The following is a 22,901-nucleotide window of genomic DNA, read 5'->3' on the forward strand; positions in this document are numbered from 1 at the left end:
AGAGAAGGCAGATTCCTGTGCATAGTTCCCTTGTTCCTGTGCATCTACACAAGAGCAACCACAAGCCTGGCCTAGGGCTTTTCAAAGAAAACAGCTTCAGCTCCAGCACAATTGCACTGTCACTGGTATTTCCAGGCCCCTCTGCCATGGGAAGTGCATGAGAGAAAAATCCCTTTGGCACATCCAGGACTACTGCCTGTGCCATGCTCTGTGCAATGCTCTGCTCCCTGGACAGCATTTGGGGTGCACAGACAATGAGTTCTCCCTGTATTTTATCTGGGCTCGGGATCGTGCCTGAGCAGGGCAGAAAGTACAGAAGCGAGTCAGTACTGCTTGAAAGGGACGGGGGGAAGCAATCTAAAAAGCACACATGTCAAAACAGGGCTGCAAAAATGGACCTTTGATCACTCTGTGGGTCAGTTCTTGATTAGTTTTTATTTGTTCTTCATTGCTATCGCAGGTTGTAATACTAACGTGTGTTCCTTTAGGAAAACACACAGCTTTTGCAGTAAAATACAGAGGATATGCTAAAGTACTTTTGATTAATAAGCAAAATAACCGTGTAAAAGGAGGATAGCATATCGGCACTGGTTTCTGCTGTACTGAGGCTTCTTTGTGAAATTACTTAATTACTTCTCCCTCCACCCACCCCAAACTTAGCCTGAATAAATCTGTGGCTAACACAAGACTGAGGAATTTTGCTTTTCTTGGCCATTTTTTCTCCTGACCACCCCCCTTCTTCTTTTTTTCCTTTTTTTTTAAGAAAAAGAAAAAAGAAAAAAGAAAAAAAAAAAAAAACAAAAGAAACTTCACTCATCTACAGCAGTGTTCCTTTTGGAGAAAGACAACTGGCTAAAGAAGAAACAGCAGCACAACTGCATTTTGTGTGGTATGAACACTGCCCTTACTTTCACTCAAAGCAACTGTCCCTCATGGCATGAGGTGAACAAAGATTCTATAGCCTGTTAGAAGCTCCTTATTTTTTAATAGATTAGGCAAGAAAAAGCATTAGCTGGCTAGTAAAAAATGTATAAGGAGTTTTAAAGAAGAAAGCGTAAGTACTGAATAAACATATACTTAGTGAAATGTAAAAAATACAGGTTTTTAACTCAATTTCTAAGACTTCTGCAACAAAGTGCAGAGAAAGACAGATGAAATTATGTTCTGACTACCTATACTGAATAAGCCCAATGGGAAACCCTGTATATAGTTATCAGTGGCACTGAAATCTGCTTAGGAAAGCAACAAGTCTTTTGTTCTGTTGACAACAGTTATTACAATTAATTCATTTTGTGATTGGTATTTGCACTGAGTGACAAGGTGTTATTTTACCTCAGTAAAAGTTAAAATGGTAATACCTACATGCAAAATAACACCAAGTTTGCTATCACTCACTCGATAAAAGAAAAGCCTTTCCTTAGCAGAGCCTGCTCAGCTGCTGGGAGCCTGAAGGACGAGCATCGGGCTCTTCCCATCCCTCCTTCCTCACCACTCTTCTGTGCTCTTTTAAAGCTTTATTTGGGGGCTATCCCCCACTGGCAGGCAGAGAAGGAGCGCCAGGTGATGTAAATTTCACCTCCTGCAGCCGGAGCCAGCAAGCCAGGGGAAGTTTGCAGCGCTAGCAAATGGCAAATAACCCATTAGTTATGGATAGTTCAGCACGTCTCTACTTTTATTATAAGTTAGCCTCGCTAAACCATTGACTTAACAGAGAATCATTATAAATCCCCATTTTGAGTTTTTTTATTAGCAGTATTTATCACCTTCTCAAAATCAATCCTATATTTTTAAATTAAAACAAATGACTACTCGTGCTGCAATCAATATTAGTACATTTCCCTTTTAAAAAGGAGGAAAAAAAAATGGAATACAAAGAAATGTCCTTCTTTGGCTGCATCAATCCAATTTCAATATAATTCAATATTTAATAAATATAATCCTCCATGTCTGTGCAGGGAAACATCATAAAAAATGCAAAAGGTTTCCTGGTCTCCAATAACTTGCATGAAACAAAGTGTTTCCTTATTCCTTCCATAAATACTGCAGTCTTATGCTACTGCTTTTTTCTTCCTGTGTATCAGAGTTTGCTCTGATTATGTATAAGAAAAGAGGTTTACATATTTCATGATTAAAATCCGAAGCGCTACCCACCACCTCCAGAAAAATCCCCATCTTTCTCTTTGTACTTCTCTGGCTTGTTTTTAAAAGGGCAGAAAAAAAACCCAACAAAAAACAAACCCTTATATAATACCTAATTTGTACATCTGTGGTTTCCCTCTGACTTGTGTAGGCACCATATGTTTTTAATTATCATAATAGCCTTAAAGAACCTGTTCAGTGGGAAACACATATGATCCTTTTATTACTGGTTTGTAATTTAAACAGTTTTAACAGAAAAGGTCTGGCTATAAGGGACCGAGAGGCACAAAGGTCTAAAAACCCTGTTATTGACCTCTGAAAGCCCAAGTTCAAATCCCACCCACTGAGGTGGGACCCAGCTTTCCCTCCTCTGACAGAGGTAATCGGTCACATGTGAGACAACTCTTCGAGACCTCCAAAGACATAATCTCCAATCTCCAACGCCTCAGCGTCGCAGTCAGAGGCTGACACAATGAGGCGGGGGTCCGTAAATATTATCGTGTAATCGATCTGGGCTTCCTTCCCCCCAGCGAAAGCTTGGCGAGCAACACGGTAGGAGAAGCCCTAAGCAAGCCAGAAGCTTGGAATTTCAGCAACCCTCATTAGTTGTTGCCCTTTTAAATTCACGATTTTGTCCTTTATGCAAATGTGAGACTTGTGAACACGCCAGTCTCCCTGCCCCGGAAAACAGTCAGATATTCGGAGGTAGGAATTAAATTTAACAAGTTCAATTCACTCCTGATTCTGGACATCTAAACACATAATCAGTCTGATAATGTTATTAATTATCATTCAAGCGACAACCTTTGACACTGGCATGCTCCCACAACCTCCCTACTCCAATAACTCAAACAGAAAATCATTGGCATGAAAACCCACAGTCTTATGAACAGAAATTGCAAGTAAGCAGGCACTGAACACATAACTGGGAGCAAGCAAAAACCCCTTTTCAGGGAGAAAGCAGAGGCTCAGACAATAGCTCAGTCACTTGACCCAAAATGAAATTCTGTACAACTTTGTCCCAAAACAGATAATTTATACCCCAAACAAAGAGTTGTGGGGAGCTGAGGGTGGGGAAGGAGCACAGCTAAAATTACACTGAGGCTGGAGGTCGTTATGACTCTATCTAGGGAGATGGATGGTGTCCTCATTAGGACAAAGCTTTATTTAGACAGACAGACAGAATCCTTATTAGAGCATTAGGCTGGAACGTTTAAACATCAGGAAATACAAAATTAAGATTTTGCAAATAAATGCTGACTTGGAGAAAAAAACCATGGAATTCCCCACACAGATCCCACTGGAACTATGTAGGAAAAATGACATAACTCAGAATTACATCTCCCGAGCCAGTCTGGCTCTTAAGGGGATTCTTGGAGAACTCTGTTTCACAAAAAAAAATGGGTACAGTGCCATGAAGAATGCAACTGAGCCATTCCCTTCCCATCCCTGTCTCGCTCCCCATCCCCACTCCCTCTGCTTTCTCCAGGGAAACTCAAATATTTTGCAATGATGGAAAGACAGCTTAATTATCTAGCACACAAAAAAAGACGGTCATTGTTTTCCATTTTACCTGAAAGCTAATGGATCTTGGAATACCAGACGTGGATGTTCAAAATCCCCTCTGGAGCCTTTCTGGTGATTTGTCGTCTCTTGGTTGCCTTTGGCGCACACCGGTCTCTGCCGAGGTAATATGTGAGCTATTTCACACTAAAAGCAGATTTTTTTGAGAGAGGCAGTGCACACACACACACACACACACACATGCATACACACAGCCCTCCACCCCCTTGTCCTGCACCGTGCCAGCAGGTCCTGCCCCAAAGTGCAGCGACCCAAGGAGGAACTTCTTGTCCCACCGGTTTTAGAGAAGAAAAGGGTGGGAATCGGGCACGGCCCTGTGGAGCACACAGCCTGCAGAGCTCCAAATTGTGCTGTCTGTCTCTTCATCCCAGGTTTGGGGCAGATCTGCGGGTGCTGCTGTTCCCCATGCAGTGCTGAGACAGAGCTGGTGGGATGGACACATGGATGCTTCTCCCTGTGTGCAACGATCCTGGTGTGCCATGGGTCACCCACCCAGAAGCCTCTTTGCCAGCTTCTGGGCCTCCACATTGAACTGCCTGCTCGGGCCAGAAAGAGATGTTTATGGGAGATGGAGTTTCTGCCAGCATTAAAAAAATTGTACATTAAATTCTCTCATTTTGATCTAAAGAAATAAAGATCTTTCTCTAGGATTTTTTTCTTAAGTATGTTTGCAACACTGGCATACATACTACACTAGAACCTCTTCCTTTTGGGCAGGCACACAGGCTCCATCCCCATGCTCCATCACATCTACCATCAAGACAAGCTAGCTAGGGACCCTCGTGCACAGTGCTTCTGCCTCTTCATCTTCTTCCTCTGCCATACACGTAAGAACACCATTCTACCTTAAGAGAAATCCTAGTTCTGGGCCAAAGAAAACTCTTTTCCTATTTAAGGATCTTCCTTTCACGGTAAGGATCTTCCAAATTTCCCAAAAGTGGATAACAACAATACCACTGTGATCCCATCTGTACACAGCAATGGCACTGTAATGCACAGAGCATAAAACACCAAATTCCCACAGACAGCATCTGTCTTACTACAAACAATGGACCATTATCTTGTAAATAATTCTGATTAAGCTGCAGCATTTTCCCCAAACAAACAGTAGGGGAGCAGAGGGTGAGGATTTTTCTGATGGGAGTGCCGGTTTTCTCCTTCCCCAGCACTAACACTCCGTTTTTTATTCAACTGATTGGGCCCCTCCCCTGCCCGCTCTGTCCCCCATGGCTGGGTTTTCATGTTTTGACCTTATCCAGCTGCCAGTCATCTTGGCAACTAAAGAGGGAGCCGTCATGTTAACGGGATTGCCACCTCTATCCTGCAGGAAAGCTTTTCTGTTTTGTTTCTTTTCTCTTTTTCACCACCATGTACAGTTACACTTCTTGATACACCCATAAACCCTGCAGTTATTGAACTGGCCCCACGAAAGAGGATGGGAAGATCAGACTCCCAACGCTGTTGGCTAGAACAGTGTCAGCCAGCACCTGGCATGGCTCCAGCTGCCAGCTGAAGGCACAGGGCTGTGCTGGCAGTCGTTGGCTTCCCCCAGCCAGAGCTGCCCCTTGCAGCACGTGGCAATGAGCAGAGCAGAGAGGAGCGGGGCTGGCCCTCGTGCCACTGAACCAGCTAGAAACCTACCATGGAGGTCTTAAAAGGATGTAAAACCAAAGCCAGTGCATTGGCTGGAGCAGGGCTGGCTGTACAAAGGGATGAGTAAAATGAGACACAATTGGTGCTGATGTGTCTTATAACAAACCTTTCTCACAAGGTTCACAAACTCATCTACATGGCCCTAGAGAAAGCCTGGATTTGGTCTTTAACTTGTTCATTTCAATGCATAAAGCTTTCTTATATGTCTCTCTTGATAAATGTCACATCTCTACATGGCTAAGGTGTTGGTCTTCCTTCCCTGAATCCCTTTTACGCTTCCCATTATACATAGGAACTGGTCTGGACCAAATGCACTTCCTGACTTAAAAAAAAACAACAACAAAAACCAACACAACAAAACAAACAGCATAGCCTAATCTAGGATGGTAATGCTGGAAAACAAGCAGTAAGAATTTGAACTGAGAAGTATTGATTTGGTGTCACTGCCATTCAGAGAAAACCTTACAACAGGCACTTCCAGTTCTCAGATCCATGAGCATGACTACATGCCCCAGCATCTGCCAAGGCCACAGCACAGCCAGGTAACCGTAACTGAGGGTAACTCTGGCAATGACACAGGGGGGACAGAAAGTAGCAAACAGTGTAACAGGCCCCCAGACCCGAGCAGGACCTGCAGAGGACAGTGATATCCACATCCGAAGCATAATTTTTATGTGTGTTCATTTTCATCATTTTTTTTATAACTTAGTGTAGTATCAGGGAAGGAAGCATTTACACACTGAGGACATATATAAATGTTCTTCATCTCCAAAGTGCTTTGGAAACATTAATTAATTCATTTATCCTCACAGCACTCCCATCAGGGAGACAAGTACTATGCTTTTCCATTTCACAATGGAGAATCCAAAGAGGAAAACTTATTTTTTCCCATTGTCGGAGGGTGAATCACAGGTAGACTGGCAGCAGCAGTGAGGACTGCCAGATTGTGTGTGAGCTCCCCTCCTCAAACCTTACTTAAAAGACTCGCGTCCCACCACTAATGGCACATGTTGGGATATGCCTTGGGTTTTTCCTTCTGTAAGAGATAATTAAGGCACAATTCCCTCTCTGAACTGCTGAACAATGGCCGTTCTATGCAGGCAACAGAAACCCCACACTGGAGATTGGCTGAAAGAAACACAGACATTACAGCAGAGCCAGTGCAGGAGCAGCCCCATTTCCTCCAGTTTTAAGAGGAAATGCTCCAGGAAGATGCATCTACTATCTTAGGTCACTCTCATCCAGAATACATATCTAGAAATTTCAAGTATTCAGAAAACTGCTGTGACCTCTGATATCTGTTCTCAAACCTAAGAGTGTTCCCATGACGTTTGTGCTGGAGGGATGCTCCTCTTCCACCCGTGCTGTTGCTGTAACCAAACCTCTTTCCTCTTTGCCAGCAAATGCATGGCTGCTTCAAATGGCAACACAAGCTCCAGTTAGCCTGAAAGGGTCCACTTTAAGGCCTGTCTATGAAATAAAATAGCAGTAGGAGTCTTGTAGGAAATTGTTCAGATCAGAGATGTAAATCAGCATCGAAGGACAACAAAATGGAAAATAAGTCCTAACTACATTTCTCAGGAATAACTTTCACCTACTGAAATCCTCATCAGTGAAAACCTGGCCTGCCCTGGACTTCTTTGCTCTTTAGTTTGTATTGTGACAATAATAAAAATGCCCAGAAATCAAAACTTTTCAGGCATTTTCCTGGCTTGTAAAAGATACATTCATTAGCAAAACAGAGTGCCAAGCTAAACCATGGCATATTACAGAATGCACGACTACATCCTACAGGGGGGAGGCCGGTACCTAGATGTTGCTTTGGAACAACCAGAACAATTGTTTAGTGAGAAATGTTTTTTGCATATGACTCATCAACCCTTGAAAACAGGATTTCTTATATAATACAAGTGCTGACACAGCCTTCACTTGAATGGTGTGACTGCAGCTGTATAATTACAACTTTAGATTAGATGTTATGGACCTTAGGTTATGCCATGCAGACAAATGCTCCATTGTATCAGAGAGATATTTTTTCCTTAGTCATATTGCCCACAGGACAATAGGGACTACATTCACAGCTCACTGTGTAGAAGTTTTGGCATGTAACAGCCAGAGGTACTACACAAGATGAGATTATACCCTATGGGGGTTAAATGGATTCATAACTGCTACTTTTTCATGTCTTTTTTTCTTTGCTCCCAGCTGATACTTTTTTAGGAGTGCTCTCCAAATAAAAGGAAGAACAATCTCACACTGAGTCTGGATAAATGTTACAGTTGTCTCACAAATGCTGTATTATTTCTAGCCCTTCCAAAATAATATAATTGTCCTACTGCTGAACTACAGATTTTTCTCAGTATGACACAGAACGCTAAAATGTCAGGTCCTGACTCATGGTGTTTCGGTGGAATAAATAAAAAGTACCAATATGCTGTTCAAAACTGACAGCATTAATGAAGATGTGACACTGGGAACCCCAGTCCCCCTTTAACTTCCATTGCCTACTGACCGGTGCAGCGAACAATAGGCCACCTCTTATGGGTCCCATCCTGGAGACACTTACCAGAGGCCTGAGGGACATTACTGGCACCAACGCGACTGGCTGCTTGTTATCCTATGCTCCCTTTACCTTGGGAGCACTGTGCATGAAGGAGGCAAGTCTCAGGACGTTTACCACACATTCCTTCCATGGGAAATGAAAAGCAGAGTTAAGCACTGTGGGCAGTACTGTAGACTGTAACAACGTAAGACTGAACGAGATGAACTGAGAAAGGTGTCAGGCGGGCCGTGCACTCACAGATGGGCAGCGCCTGCCCCTCACTGGGCTTGGCTCCCAGCTGCAGGACTGGGCCCACACACGGCAGCTCACCCTGGCCAGCCAGGCACCAGGACTTACACACCCATCCAGCATCACTCATGTTTAACCCACAGGCCCCCATGGAAACGTTCACTGGATTGCACCAGTGAGAGAGGGGGCACAGCTCCCGCACTGCCAAGGACTTTTCTGTGCCGAAGGAAACAAACCTAGCCTGCCTAACCACGTATCGCGTTCTTCTGATGGCAAACCACGTTTAAGAGACTGCGCTTTGAATGAATACGCTCCAAAAAGGCCAGCGAGCTGCCTTGTAGGCTTTGCCTCTCACAGCATGAGCCAGCCGTGGATTGCACGAGTGGTCCTCAGTCTACCAAAGATAAAACAGTTGCGCAGAGTTGTCTTGAATGAATTAACAAAATGACTCAAAACTGCACTAATGGTTAACAGCTTTTTTTTTATTAGCAACACTGAGATAAGTTATTGAAGCATTTTAGTATTGTTTTACATTCCATTCAGAAGTGACCTAACTTGTAACTCCATATACATTTAAAGATATAGTTTGACACTTATTCAGAAAGCAACAATTATTAAAACTTACATACCTTCATTACCAGGAAACCTTAATATATTTTCTAATTACTTCCAACAATACTCTATTCCAAAGCACATGATAACCCACTAGAAGTTTACACATTTCACTTCAGTCACAGGTTTTAAATTGTGGATGTCAGAGTGCTGTTCATTGAATTTTACTGTCTTTCTTGGTTAATATTGGAAAACCTGGCACAATATATTAAGCTAGAAATATTGCTTAAAGAATATGAAAAAAGATAACTACAGTATTTTTTCCTGCTAAAGCATTACAAAATACAGGACCATTAAAAACTCAAATAGAAATGACAATAAATAACCTTAAAAATGTTAAGAGAATTTTCACTCATACTAAAGTCCATTCCCTAAGCTTGCCAAACACATAAATAACAGAACATATTCAGGACCTCTATTTTTGTACTATTATGATGGTTTGTTATATATTGTGGATGCTTTGTGTATACATATATTAATGCTTACACTTAAGGTATATATTTTTTCTTTGCTGAAACAATTAATAAGCCTCAGGTAATTATTCATCCCCGGCACTACAAGTATCTAGATACGAGGGACAAAACCCCAGAAATCCCAGATATGCAACACTATGCATAGCAAGATCACCTCAGCATAAAGATATTCTAAGTTCTTTAGATTACAAAGATGAATTTGGTTATTTATTTCTGAAAGCCTGTAAAATAAAATTATAATTGCTGTCAAATTAATTGTTTAAAATCGGCCTCATAATAGGTATTAATCGTACACTTAGTTTTGACTTAAAACGATGCCTAAATTGCTCAGGTGTATGTGTATGTGTAGATGTAGGAAATACTACACCTCAGGCACAAGCATATATATTCCTGAACAGAAACACAAACCAGAGCATTGTCTCACTTTGCAAAGATCTGGAAACATCTCTATGCCTCTGCCTAATCCTAAATTATAATTTAAATTTGACCTGGATATGACAAAAACAATAAGAATATATTGTTTGGGAGATGAAACTTAGAGCAAAATCATACGGCTCTAGGCTTACATCATTATTTTGTCCCTGCAAAGAAAAGAAAAGCCTTTCTGTGCTGGGGATTTGCCCTGGTGCGGCTGGCCACTGATGTCTGAAATCGAGGCACATTCCGAGGCCTTCTTTTGCAAACACAATCCCCCTTTCAGATCTGGTGCTGGGAGGGACTGAATGCCTCCACTTTCACTGGGAATAGAAGGTACTCAGAACTGAGCTGTATCAGATACTTTAGGGGTTAACTTCCAGAAGCATTAACGGAATGGGAGTGTTACACTGCAGTATGAAAAACTCTAAGAAATAAGTTTCCAACAGTGAACAAAAACAGTGACATCAAACTTATCGCCGGACCAATGTCTGATACAAAAAAATACAATGAAATTAAATTACATGAAAATAGCAATAAAATTTAAAGTCAAATAAACACAGGACCTGATTCTGCAATCCTTAGTCATGTAAGTAGTCCCACTCATGGAGAATGAGGGATGCAAGACTGGGTCCTTAGCTTCTGCTTAGGAAGTCAATGTTGATTCAGACAGTATCTTTTCTAGCCAAAAATATGCAGCAAAAGGAAAGTAACATAAACAAGGCTAAATGTCAACAGTGTTTGCAGACTTACAGACACCATCCATTTGTTTGTACTGAAATGACTAGCGAACCATTTGGCAAATACAATGCTATTCACAGACCGGCCCTTTTATCCAGCAACACAAACTTCACTGGATCACTGGCATTCCCAGTTAATTAAAAAAAGGAAGCAAGCCATATGAGTTTGGTTTGATATTGCCATGCAAATGGCACTGCGACTTCCAGAAGTGGCTGCAGCCCGGCACGAGGGCAGGCACTGATCCCTGAGCACTGTGGCTCAAACCGAGAGCAGGCCCTGTGCTGTGACTGAAGCAGCCTCCTCAGGCACCACACTGGGTACAGAAAAGACTGCAGCAAAGGTTCCACGGTATTTCCTTCTGCCTTGAAGGAGAATATTCTGGTTACCCCTTCAAAGGCAGAAATGCTGGGTTACTTAACTCACCGCATTAGGGCATACTTTGAACGGTTCTGAGCACTGCGCTTTGCTGCAGCCCCGAGGACCTTCCCTGACCACAGAGCTGTCCTACAGCTCGGATATATAGGACTTTTGCTTCTTTTTGTTTAATGTGGGTTTTATAATTTTAAAGAGCTGCAATAAGGTGAAGGCACACAAACAATTAAAAATCTTTTTCTGCATGTTACGTGTTGTGGTAGTTCTGAAGGGGTTAGCATTACAATCCTTTTGGTTTTGACACCTGTGGCAAGAAGCAATTTACAAAGACTAAATTCACTATTTCAACATTGGGGTACAGCACTATAATTATGTGACAATAAAACTGTAATAATCTGCCACAGTCAATCTTCCCCTTGCCCAGCCCTCTTGTCTGTGCTACAGTTCCACATTTGGAAGGTATTTCAGAAAGTTACAATGCTGAACAATTTAATAATTCTGTGCAGAGCTGAACACTTTCTGCTCAAAAGGAAACTGAAAGTGCTCAGCCCTTCGCGGGAGAACTTGAGAGCTGCTGCCGTGCACTAGAAGGGCCCTGCCCTATTTTCATACAGTGAAAGAAGTGAGGGAGGTGGAGCCTACGTGGAGAAAACAGCACTAATTGCAGAGGAAAGCAAGCATGAATGGAAGCAAATTAGATTTAGAGGGACAAGATGGAACTAATACTTTTGGTCATCATTAAGTGTGGGTTCAATAGCACTAATCCATTAAACAACCAGCTAATGCCCCAGACCATTTCTGGCCAATAGTTCTGTAGTCCACTGGCAGTTCATTGAAAGCCTAGATACATCTCAAGCAAAAAATGCTAGGGATATTTTACCGTCTTAGCCACAAAGCAGGAAGACTGAAAGGGAAGGAGAGACAAGAAAGAATTTTGTCATAAACAGATGCTCTACAAATCATATAAATTAGCAACTTAGACCAGGAGCTGGAACATTACTGCAATACAGCTATGTGTGTAACGGAAGCCAGGCAGAGAAACAGAAGAGCAGAAATGGAAAGCATCTTCTAAATCTTAAATAGAAAGTAGATCTACAACCTCCAAGCATTACTTCTCAAATGAGCAAGAGCTGTGAAAGCAGACTATGTGGATGCTCAAGACAGCTGCCAAAGCCAGAAGCCCAGCATGACGGCTCCTTCCCTGACCTGGGCTGCTGGCTGCAAGCAGCAGTGAAAGGCACATCCCTGTTCTTACAGGCTGCATGGTAGAAAAGATTGACAAGATCAGCTCTTGGGTTTAGTCACTTAAGACTCTGGAAACAAATACAGTTAAGTTAGAAAAGGTCAGGAGACTAAAAATTCATCAATTATACTTTTTATTTTCCTTTTGTTCTTTCCTATTCTGCTAGATGTGTAAAGGAGATTTGTTGTGATTTTTCTCAGCAGTATTTTGGCATGGAAATTTCTCTATTACAAAGTGATGCTAGTTCTTTCTTTTCTAATTGTGCCTTTCACCCCTACAGCCTAAAGCATGACAGGAGCAGAAACAAATTACAGGCACATCACCAGACTCTCTTGCTCTATATACAGGGAAACTGAGGGTTGCTTCCCCATGAGGGGTGACTACTCAGAACAATAATGTGCGTTGGCGGAATTGCCCTCTAGAAATTAAACCAAGATTTGTGCTTAAAAATGGACCCATTCTCTTAAAGGTAAAATCTGCCAACTAAAAACGATCTACACAGATCACTGAAAATCCCAGCTTGTTGTAATGAAGCCAGAAATTTAGTGCAATTAACATGGCCAAACAAAGATGCAATCTCAGCCGACTGAGAATCTTATTTCAACTGTGTTCTGACTGTGGAAAGGGCACCAGAGATTGTGCAAGGAACGTTATCAAGGGTATCAGTGCTCTCTCCTGAGATGCCAACACCCACCCACCATTGGCTGTAAAAAGAAAGGCAAATACACGGAGTCCCCCAAAACACAAACAGCCACAAGAATCATGCCCCGGGACTGGGTGCTGGAAGTGGGCCTCAGGCTTCCTGATCTCTCTGAGTAGGGGAAACAAAGGGAACCACGACTCGGGTCATGGGCTTTGTGCAAGAGGGAAGGAAGGCTAATAAATTAGCAAAGCGCTCCTGCTGGCTAATCTGCAAGTGCAGAAACATCAGGTGAGATTCCCCACACTAGCATGCACAGATGGAGTGTGATTTCACAGTACAAAATGTCACTGAGAAAATGAAAACTCCCTAAAAACACTACTTTCAATAGGGTGGTGTCTAAATCAATGAAATGAATAAGAACTACTGACAGAGGGATTGTTCGTATTCATCCGTTTTTGCTGTGAGATATCAAGAAAAATGAAATGATATACTTAAATACTCAACCTTAATACTTATGTTCTGCAAAGACTCAACAGAATGTCAGTAAGAATTTTAAAAAGCTATTTTTGGAGGGGGGAGAAAAGAGGACTTGCGCTGCATTTTCCATTTTAAAATGGCTTAAAAAGTAGAACAGACAAGCTTCTGTTGGCTTTTTTTTTTCCCTTCATACTTCAAGTCAAACGCATTATCACTGGGCAGAGCTTGTGAAAGGGATATGGTCTTTAAAATCACATAAACTCTAGCCATCATAAAACGTCTGCTGAATTGATTGGAAGATGAAACAAAAAACTAATGGAAGTAACATGACCTCATTTCAATAATTCTGTGAGAGGTTTTGTTTTTGTCGTTTTAAAAATCTTGTGTCTGAGAAGAAGTATAAAGATATTTTGTATAAAGCAACTGATCTTATTTTTCCAATTTTTTTTGTTTAGTTGTTTTCTCTGATGCATTTTTGGTACCTAATTGTTTGTAATCTTCAAATACAGAGAAAAAAATTCCAAGGGTTTTACCAGCTCCTAACTGAAAGCAAGTACCAATTATGTTAAAACACCAGAAATCTAACTACTGATTTTGAAGAATCTGGAACTATTTCTAACTCTCCTCATTGGGTCTCAGTGAACAGAGACACAGGAATTTACAGTACGGACTGGCAAACACCTGCACCTGGGGTTCAGCTTAGGTAATAACAGTAGTGTGAAGGCAAAATGCTCTCTAAGAATACAAGCGAGTGAAACTTTGCTGGGAGAAATTGTACTTTTCTATCAGACCAACCAACACACTTGGAAAAGCAGGCAGAGGCACGAAGAAGCAGTGGAGTCAAACAAAGCTCCTAACAACCTGAACTTAACCAGGGTAACCACTCACAAGTGGTTGCAGGTTTAGGGTTTCATTTTGAACTGTTGAGCTTTATAACTGTTGATCACATTCTCTTTTCTTTTCTTTTTTATTTTAAACTTGAATACATTTTCTTATGCACGTTCAGGTCTAACAGTGAGTTTTTTGATTCGTTTGAAGGTTAAATGAAACAAGAACATTACTGAAGTTTTTGTGTCCTTTGCTGACTCTGCTTTTTAAAGTGATACTGTTTTTCAACGGATTTACATTCTAAAATCTCTTTCAAGCGAGCACTATGCTTACAAAACAGGAGATAAATAGGAAAGTCCTCAGTCTCACTTGTTCCAAACGGATTTAGCTTTCCTTTTTGTCAGTTTTCTATAACAAGGGTAAAAAACTGGGGGGCTTTGTTTGGTACACTGTTGTTTTAATTACTCAGAGGCATATTCTTAATTAGGCAAACCACAACTTGTACAACCTCTATTAGGACAGTGAAAATTGTCAAAGGCGACTATTGTATAGTTGCCATTGAAACAATTCAGAAAAACATAATTATTAAAAAATAAGGGAGGGGAGAGGGAGATAAAGGAAAAGAATACCTCTTCATTAAAGGTAGATGCATTCCATCCACCTGGCCTTTGATTTAATGGATATCATGGAAACTGAATGCACTCCAAGTAAAAGCACAGAGAGAGACAGAGACAGACAGAGAACGCGCAAGGCTTGCCTGGCAGAGCATCCAGTGTTTGTCTTGGGTTCTTACTTGTATCAGAATACTGAAAAGTTTGCAAGTTACCATGTGATTTTTTAAAAACCTTTTCCTCCTTTGAGTATGCTAAAGCAGTAAATATCCCCTTCAGATGCCACTAGCACAGATAGTCTATATTGCTGCTACTATGGTTTAAAAGCAAGTAGTTCTTCCTAAAATTCTGTGTAAGTATATGCATGCAGCACTGCTGATTTCAATGAAATAGACCACATATAAGACTAGAATTTGGCCCACAGGGTTTAACATTTTAAAAAAATGTATTACTAACAAACATGACTAAGTATATTTAAAGAGCAGCTTCTTGATTCTGCACAAGTGTTTTCTGAAACGGTCTAAAAGAAGGTCTAAAACTTACCACACAAGTCAGGTCTCTTGATACATCCACTAGTTGCTGTGCTACTTGCAAGTCCATTAAAGGCTGCTAAGCCATCAGAGCTGTAAGCTCTTAGGACTGACAACATGTTCATCTGCTTCTCCAGGACCTGCGGACCCTGAACTTGTTCGGGTTTCATCACTCCTTGTGCAGTTTCATGGGAGGACAGAAGATTCTGACTGTGCCACTGCTTTTCTGATGCTTGTGGCAGTGGCGATACGAGCCCTTGTGCTGGTTGTGAGGTGACTGCACTTTGTATGTTGTCGCCTCCTTCACTGCTTTCCTTGTTTAGGGCAGACAACTGCTTATTCATAATATCTGGTTCTGTTTCAATGTCCTCATCTTCAATGTTTTCCTCCTTGGAAGATTCCATATCCTCAGATGAAGCTATGTCAGAAAGGTCATCAGTAGCACTTTTATTTACAGAGTCAGAGAGCAGAATATTTGGGTCATCTTCAGACTGTGGTTTTATTTCAGATTCATTACTGGTGCAAGAATTTTGTGTTCCTGTGCCAATAACACCAGGATAAACACCAAACTGCTTATAGAAGTCTGTTGTAAAATTACAAAAAGTGGATTCCATGTGGCTGGGCCAGGCAGCACTCTTTTGCTCTCCCAGGGTCTCTTTATTTTGTCCTTGGGTCATTTTCTCAGAAGCTGAGTCCAGCTGGCTAAGCATGTTTGAAACTACGGCCTCTTTGCTGGACTGCACAGAAGCGGAGAGCAAGCTCACTTTGTTGACTGAGGCTGAAGCTTCTCTAGATTGCTCTTTGTTGTTCCCTATGATGTTGTCCTTACGTTTAGCCTTGCCCAAGTGATTGGCCTGGAGGTGCAGAGCCATTAGTTCCATAGATGAAGTGGTAAAGGAGCAAAATAAGCAGCCGTGCCATGCAATATTGTCTTGCACAGTAACAGATGAACCTGGAAGGGAGGCTGCATCTGGCCTTACGGATAAGTCAAGAGGTTCATATTGCGACTTCTCAGTTTTTCTCTGGGAGGACTTGCTATTGATCTTTTCCTCACCTCCTTCTGCACCCAGAGCTTTTGCTGAAAGTGGATCTGATAGAGCTTTATCCTTCATTTCTTTTTCTTTCTTCAAAGAACTTAGGACAAAGCTGTCCATGAAAGCTTGCAAAGACCCTTGAAAGTTCACGCCGTTCCCAACCATATTCTGGTAAGCACGGCCAAGTTCAGAGAAGTGTGTTCCTTTGGAAGATAAGTCAGAACCCTTCATGTTTTCTGAAGATACTTCAGATGACATGCCAGCTGCTTGTCCTTGCTGATCTCCAGAAGACAGCATTCCTGACGCCCACTGTTGTGAGACCATGCCACTTCGGAAATCAATACCAGGAAGCCCCTTGAAGGCTCCCCTCAGTATATCTGGTCTAATAAACACAGAACTTTTACTTGATGTCTCTTCTTTGTGTTCTTGGCTTGCAGCCTGCCCCGACAGTGGTCCCGCTCCATTTTGTCTCTCCCGATGGTGCCTCTCCAAGTGGTACTTGAGGGACGCAGACTGAGTACCAGCGTAATCACAATGCGGACACTTGTAAGGCTTCTCACCTATGTGTATGCATAAAAAGACAAGTACAAAGGAGGAGAGTTAACTGCACTTTGGTGCATGGATGAGTAAAGAAAAAGAAAATCATTATTAGCTTCCTGAAAACAAGATCTTACCGCTAATAATTCGTTTTTAAAAAAGAAACGCCTTTAATTGAAGAGTAATTCAAAAACTGAATATTTCTAAAGCAGATTTCCAGAATGTGGGGCCATTCTGGAATGACATGGTAACTACACACAATTAGCCATCTTCTTCTTAATCTAACATGTAAAAAACTGTTGTAGAATTAAAAGCTATGATTATGAAAATGAAGCATAACAATTTCAACCACAGTAATCATTAAAAGTACAATTTTTTTTTTTTTAAAAGAGACGAAGAATGTAACAAATGGATGGTTGCAATATTTTGTGTATACAATTGCTCTAAAATTTGTTTAAATTATACACATGGAAACCATTTTTAAACCTAAAAATTTTATGGCACTGTTACGCAAGACTGAAATGAATGATTTAAGTCTTGCTCTGCAGTAAATCATGGATATAATTAGCAAATGGCATACTGCACAAGTAATTTATCATTATTTGGAGGGCACCATTCCAGAAGGATTCAAAGATCTGCAGACCTACTGCATTGTTTCTAAATAAAGAACTATAAATACGGATTCTATAAAATATTAATATCATCATACCACATTATGATTGCAGCATGTAAGAACATATAGTTAAAATAAAAAGCACTCAAAATAAAAAAAAAAAGCAAAAAAGAAATAAAATACAAAATAAATTTAGTGCTAATTTCAAATATAGAAACTATCTACTGGTTTTTGCAGTCCTTTAAATTTGTACTACAGGTACTTCTAATGCTCAAGTAGTAAAATGTGTAATTTAACTATCATAACTGCTTTTCTAGGATTACTTTAAATAGAGATTTAAAACATATAAGATGATTTTCAATGAATTAAATAATGTTTGAGTCCCATATAAACTTTTATTGTTTTTCCTATACTTTCAAAGAGGTAGAAGATATTACACACACAATAAATATTCACATACAGACATAAATACATATCCAAAAAGAATGCATGCCTAAGCGAACGTACATCCAAACTTGTACGGAGCACTTGTGAGCAATGAAGAGATCCTTTAAAAGGAAGTTTGGAGATACTCACTGGAAGAGACAGAATGTGAAAGACCTGCAAGCTGCTGATACTGACAATTATTTCTACCAGGGAGTTGAACAAGAAGAAGAAATAGTTTTTTCTACGTAGCTTTTTCTCCAAAAGACAATGACCAACCTCTCCTGAATGCTGGTGGAAAAACATGCTTCAAAAGCTTTCTACACAGTAGGGGAAAAAAAAAAAAAAGAAAAAGAAAAGAAAGAAAAAAAGCTGTATGATATTCTGCAGTTTACCAAACCAGCTGGAAAGTCACCCATTTTCAAATAACCTCAAAATCTGCTTAAAACAAAATTGAAAGGCTTTCCAACTTTCTTTGTGTAAGCTGCAGGCTCAGCTGAAAGGCTGTTGGATACTTGGGAAGCTGCTCCTTGCACTGATCACAGGAACTTCCTAATGAGATGCACCACAAAACCCTCAAACTAGCCATACAGTGGCTGGTTACGTGCTGTAACTCAGACAGGGCTCAAGTGAATTATAAGGAGCAGAAATCCTAAATCCATATGTAATCCCAAAGCTAAACGGTGAGACATGAGAGCTTTACATCAACCACGTTAATCGACCTGTTTCGAGGAGGAAAGTGCAGCACCTCAAACAGGAGGTGTTGAGCTGAGGCAGAGGTAGGAATTAGCAGGGTTAGGCCTGCGTCCACACAGCTTAACGGAGGAAATCAGAATTAAACATTTCAGTGCAACTTCTGAGTTTTTCACTATCACCTTATTAAGTTCTACTGCTCCACCAAGAAGATGCACGGCTGTGTTCAGCGGGAGCCACACAAAGACAAACTCCTGATGGGCAGGAACCACTGACCTGAGACGCGTCACGTCTGCTCGGGCTTCTCTCTGCTCAGGTGAGTGTGCACACAAACTCACAGCCCCGCCACTGGGACAAGGGGCCACAAGACGTCGGCTGTCTATTTGTTTGCGTTCCTGCAGGACTGTTCGGGAGCGTGTAAACCTCGACAGCTGTGCTGCCAGTCAGAATGTGGACAAATATTAATGCTGTTTTTACAGTATGCACTAACTGCAATGTTTCTGAGCTGCTTGTTTGTCCCACCAGTTACTGCCGATTACACAACAGCCACCAGTGACCTCTGACACAGCCTAGGCACTTTGAGTACCATCTGAGAAGCAGTCAGACTGGTGAAAAACGAACAGAGGAATTTATAAGGTTAAATGCTCTCACATTTGAGTTTTCACTCCTCTTAACTGAAAAGCTCTTCCACAGCATCCCCTATGCGGAAATCTTTAACACAACTGTATTAATCACTTGCTTTTATTCTAACAATAGCTTGGTGTGTGTTGGCGTTGCACATCAAGTGACACCATTAATAAGTGTGTCCCAGTATTGCAGGTGCTACGTCAACTGCTGGATAACATGCATCTACAGCACAGAGGATTCCATAATATAAGCTGCTCTCATCACTCAATCACAGAATCGTAGGGGTTGGAAGGGACCTCTGGAGATCGTCTACTCCAACCTGCTAATGCTGCTAAAACATGCAGAAGCTGTTCAAGGCAATAGGTGCATTTAAAAATGAGTTTCAGTGAGTTAATCTAAGCTAACTAGAGGAGACACTGTGGTTCTTTTGCATATGTGAAGTAACCCCAGTCTGAAGTACTGGGCACAGCAGTGTATTCTTATTTTGCTTGCAGAGCCCTGAAGTTATTACACATTCCTTTAGAAGGCCTCTCCACTGAGTGAGCTTCCTTTCAGCAGAGGAGACCTGGGCACAGCTCGCCCAAATGCCACATGCACAAGACTGAAATAAGCCACTGACTGAGGGGGATTGATAAAAAGTGCAAGCATCTCTTCACCTTGCTTCACTGCTCCTGTGGTGCTCCCACCTCTTGCATGGCTAGAAATAAATTCTAACACTGAAGGGCTGCAATTGGACTCAACATGTAGCAACACACTGTGCCACCTTTACACCGCAGCACTGGCCAAATAACATCATTCAAAGGGAAGTACTCCAAACCTTTCTTTATTTTCTCTCTCTTTTAGATCAAAATGTTGGCAGTGATTAGTGTACTTCAAAGCAATCTTAACTGCTGCTATTTCAAGGGCAGGCACTGGCAGAAGGGAGAAGGACTGAGTAAATCATCTGTCGATCTTTGAAATTTACAGATTCACCATTTCCTAAATAGAGGAATTGTGAAGAGTACTTTGCGCTATTTCATCCACTCAGAATAACACCCAACAATGCTCATGTAAGTCACCACACAAACAACAAAACAGAGCTATAAACTGCAATGGAAAAAAAGAACAACCTAATTTAAACCAAACAAACCAATCTGGTTTTAATGGAAAACCCAAAGGACTCCTAATTTCCAATCAACAGTTGTAATTGTGTATGTCTGAAGAATAGTAAAGGGGATAAGACAGCTAAGGCACACTTCTCATCAGAAGACAACCTGTTCGTATCTTGCACTTGGGGAAAGCATTTCAGAGAACTCGTCCTATATAACGACTACCCAGATAATACTGCCAAGAGCAGTGTCTGGATGAGTTATTTAACACTTAATATCAGTTCACATAAATTAAGGTTGCCATGTAAGAGTGAGGGAACTTGACTTTTTCCAAAATAGTTTTTTGCATTTCATATCCAACAGTCATTTTTCACTGTTCGCAAAGGCAACGATCATCCTAATCTTGCTAATTTTCTGGACGTGTTTGCATCCCTGCAAACCCTTTCACAGTAGAGTAGAAAGAGTGAATATCCCAATGTGTACAATAAAAAAAGAAAGCATCTTGCTGAGAGTAACTTATCTAGGCAACATAATCACAGTTCTGATCTATCTACCACTCTGATTTTACAAGACACAAGGCATCTCACAAGAACTATTTCATATCAGGATACAATAAAACAATAAAATTCAACGCTGCTTGTAAAATCTGCACAAAATCTTGGTAGATAACTGGAAACAGACATGCTACCCAGTAGCACGAGGTCTTTCAATATAGCAGGTTGCATAAACAAAGCAGTGCTCGATCTACTACCAATCCTGCTCAAAATGCAGTCCAATAACACCAGTCATACGAATCACCTGTGCAAGGAGACCACAGTCCAATTACAAATACATTTACAGATTTTATGGCTAGAAGGGACAATATCCTGTCTTATTTGCTGTACCAAACAGGCCAAAGATCCTCACGTGAGAATTCCTGCATCAAAACCACAACTGCAATTTGACACAAACCATACTTTCTTATTTTAAATATATTTTATTCACAGCAATCAACACGTTCAACATGTCCTTATGTAAACTGTTTGATTAGTTAATTATTTTCACTGTTGCCTTATTTCCAGTTTTTATTTGTCCCAAGTCTGTTTCCTATACCGAACCTCACAGCATCTTTTCCCTGCGACACTAAATGATTTGTTTTTTTTGAATCAAAGATCTGTTCCCTGAGAAAGGTACTCACCCTCATCTCACCAACTTCTCTTGCTCCTGAGTGGAATACCCTTTCCAATTATCAAATGTCCTTTTCAATTATAGGTACCCACTAAAGCTTTGATGAAGTTTCAACCAGATATTATTCTTATACAAACACTGTTTACATCCATAGCTATAGCAATCAGCTAACAGCTCACATTCTGTTGCTTCTCTACCGTAATCCCAGACCCAGTTCATCAACAGCTCTAGCATTTGTTCCTCTACATTTTGCTGTTTTAAAATTCATATCGTTGAGAAGAACCCACTCGACTAAGCAACCCATCAGTCCCTCCCCGTGATTTTCAGTATTTTACCATTTTCGTGCCATTGGTAAATTTTATCAACAGTGATTTTATACGCTTTTCCAAATTATGATGAAATGCCAAACTGACTGAGCTGAGAGCACTGCTGTGGGACTGATGGGTTATAGGCCACTTCATCTCTGCAGCCGTGGATTTTTAGGGGAACGTCATATAGAACAAGCTGCTTTCACAAGACTTGAGAGAAACCCGAGGAACTTGACAAAACTTACTTTCATATAATAAATTTGATTGGCATTATGTTATCAAATCTTAATTATTATTTACCAAATCAGCTCTGTAATTTTATCCAAAACATCATAGAATGGCCAGGGTTGGATGGGACCTCAAGGATCATGAATCTCCAACCCCCTGCCACATGCAGGGCCACTTATAGGGTAAGTCCACTTATAATTTCAAGGTCTCCTCGTCTCTGTTTTTGGAAAAACTAGAATGCTCTGGAACTTCCATCCATTCCATCTTCCAATACTTTTTTTTTTTTTCTCCTAATGAATTTTAATGATTCAGAGGGCCCTCCAGCCAGAGTTTTTAAGACTTAATCTACAGGTGATCCAGTATCCAGTCTCATCGTTCTAAAAAATATTAAAATGTAGTGGGCTACACTGTAACAGCCTCACTACTTAATGGCTGAACTGCATCACTGGAAAATACCTATAAAATCCATAATGCTTTTTTTCCTGAGAACAGTGAAGAAGAGTATTCAGTCTTGCCTACTATGGTTGATACTTTTTTATCCATGTTTTATCCAGTATTAGCAAGATAGCAAGTGTTAAACTTGCCAGATCTACAGAATTTATCCTGTTCTCTGAAACCCTAATATCCACACATGCGTTTTTACTTTTAGTTCCCCTTACAAAGGGACTTCTTAACTGTCCATTTGCATTTACTGCTATGAACTTTTTTTTTTTTAATAGCCACTACGTCTTTTAAAAAATCTGCAATGCCTTCTATACATCCATTCCCCAATTAATGCCATCCCCCCTTTTTTAGAAACCCTGTTCTTATGGAGTTTGCCTGTGCTGCACTGTGCTTCTCTGCTCCTCAGCACAGTGAGGTCTGTGCACCCCACACCTAAAGCTCCAGCAGCCAGTAGGGAGGTTTCGATGGACACTCAGGGACAATGGAAGTCTCAATGGGATCCCATAATTTCTAAACAAGATAGTTTTCCTTCATGCAAAGCAAATGAAATCAAACATCTTATAATTCCAGAGAATACTGCCTAATGAAAATATTGAAAACATTTTATAGCATTTTTTATTTTACCATT

General features: G+C 40.9%; 1 protein-coding gene across 6 annotated transcripts in view; it reads right to left on the bottom strand.

Moving 5' to 3' along the window:
- ZNF536 (zinc finger protein 536) overlaps positions 1-22,901 on the bottom strand; it is a 323,660-nt gene that overhangs the window by 91,577 nt on the left and 209,182 nt on the right. For 5 of the 6 annotated variants that reach the window (XM_042876985.1, XM_042876987.1, XM_042876986.1 and 2 more), the window contains one exon: positions 15,125-16,705. In XM_042876985.1, the coding sequence (XP_042732919.1) occupies positions 15,125-16,705 (1,581 nt within the window). Of the gene's footprint in view, positions 1-3,718; positions 3,820-15,124; positions 16,706-22,901 lie in introns of those variants that run through there. The other variant, XM_042876990.1, reaches the window with a different exon arrangement.

Source organism: Lagopus leucura, unplaced genomic scaffold (assembly GCF_019238085.1).
Source record: "Lagopus leucura isolate 7727_CA_CO unplaced genomic scaffold, USGS_WTPT01 Super-Scaffold_100017, whole genome shotgun sequence".
NCBI classification, from domain to species: domain Eukaryota; kingdom Metazoa; phylum Chordata; class Aves; order Galliformes; family Phasianidae; genus Lagopus; species Lagopus leucura.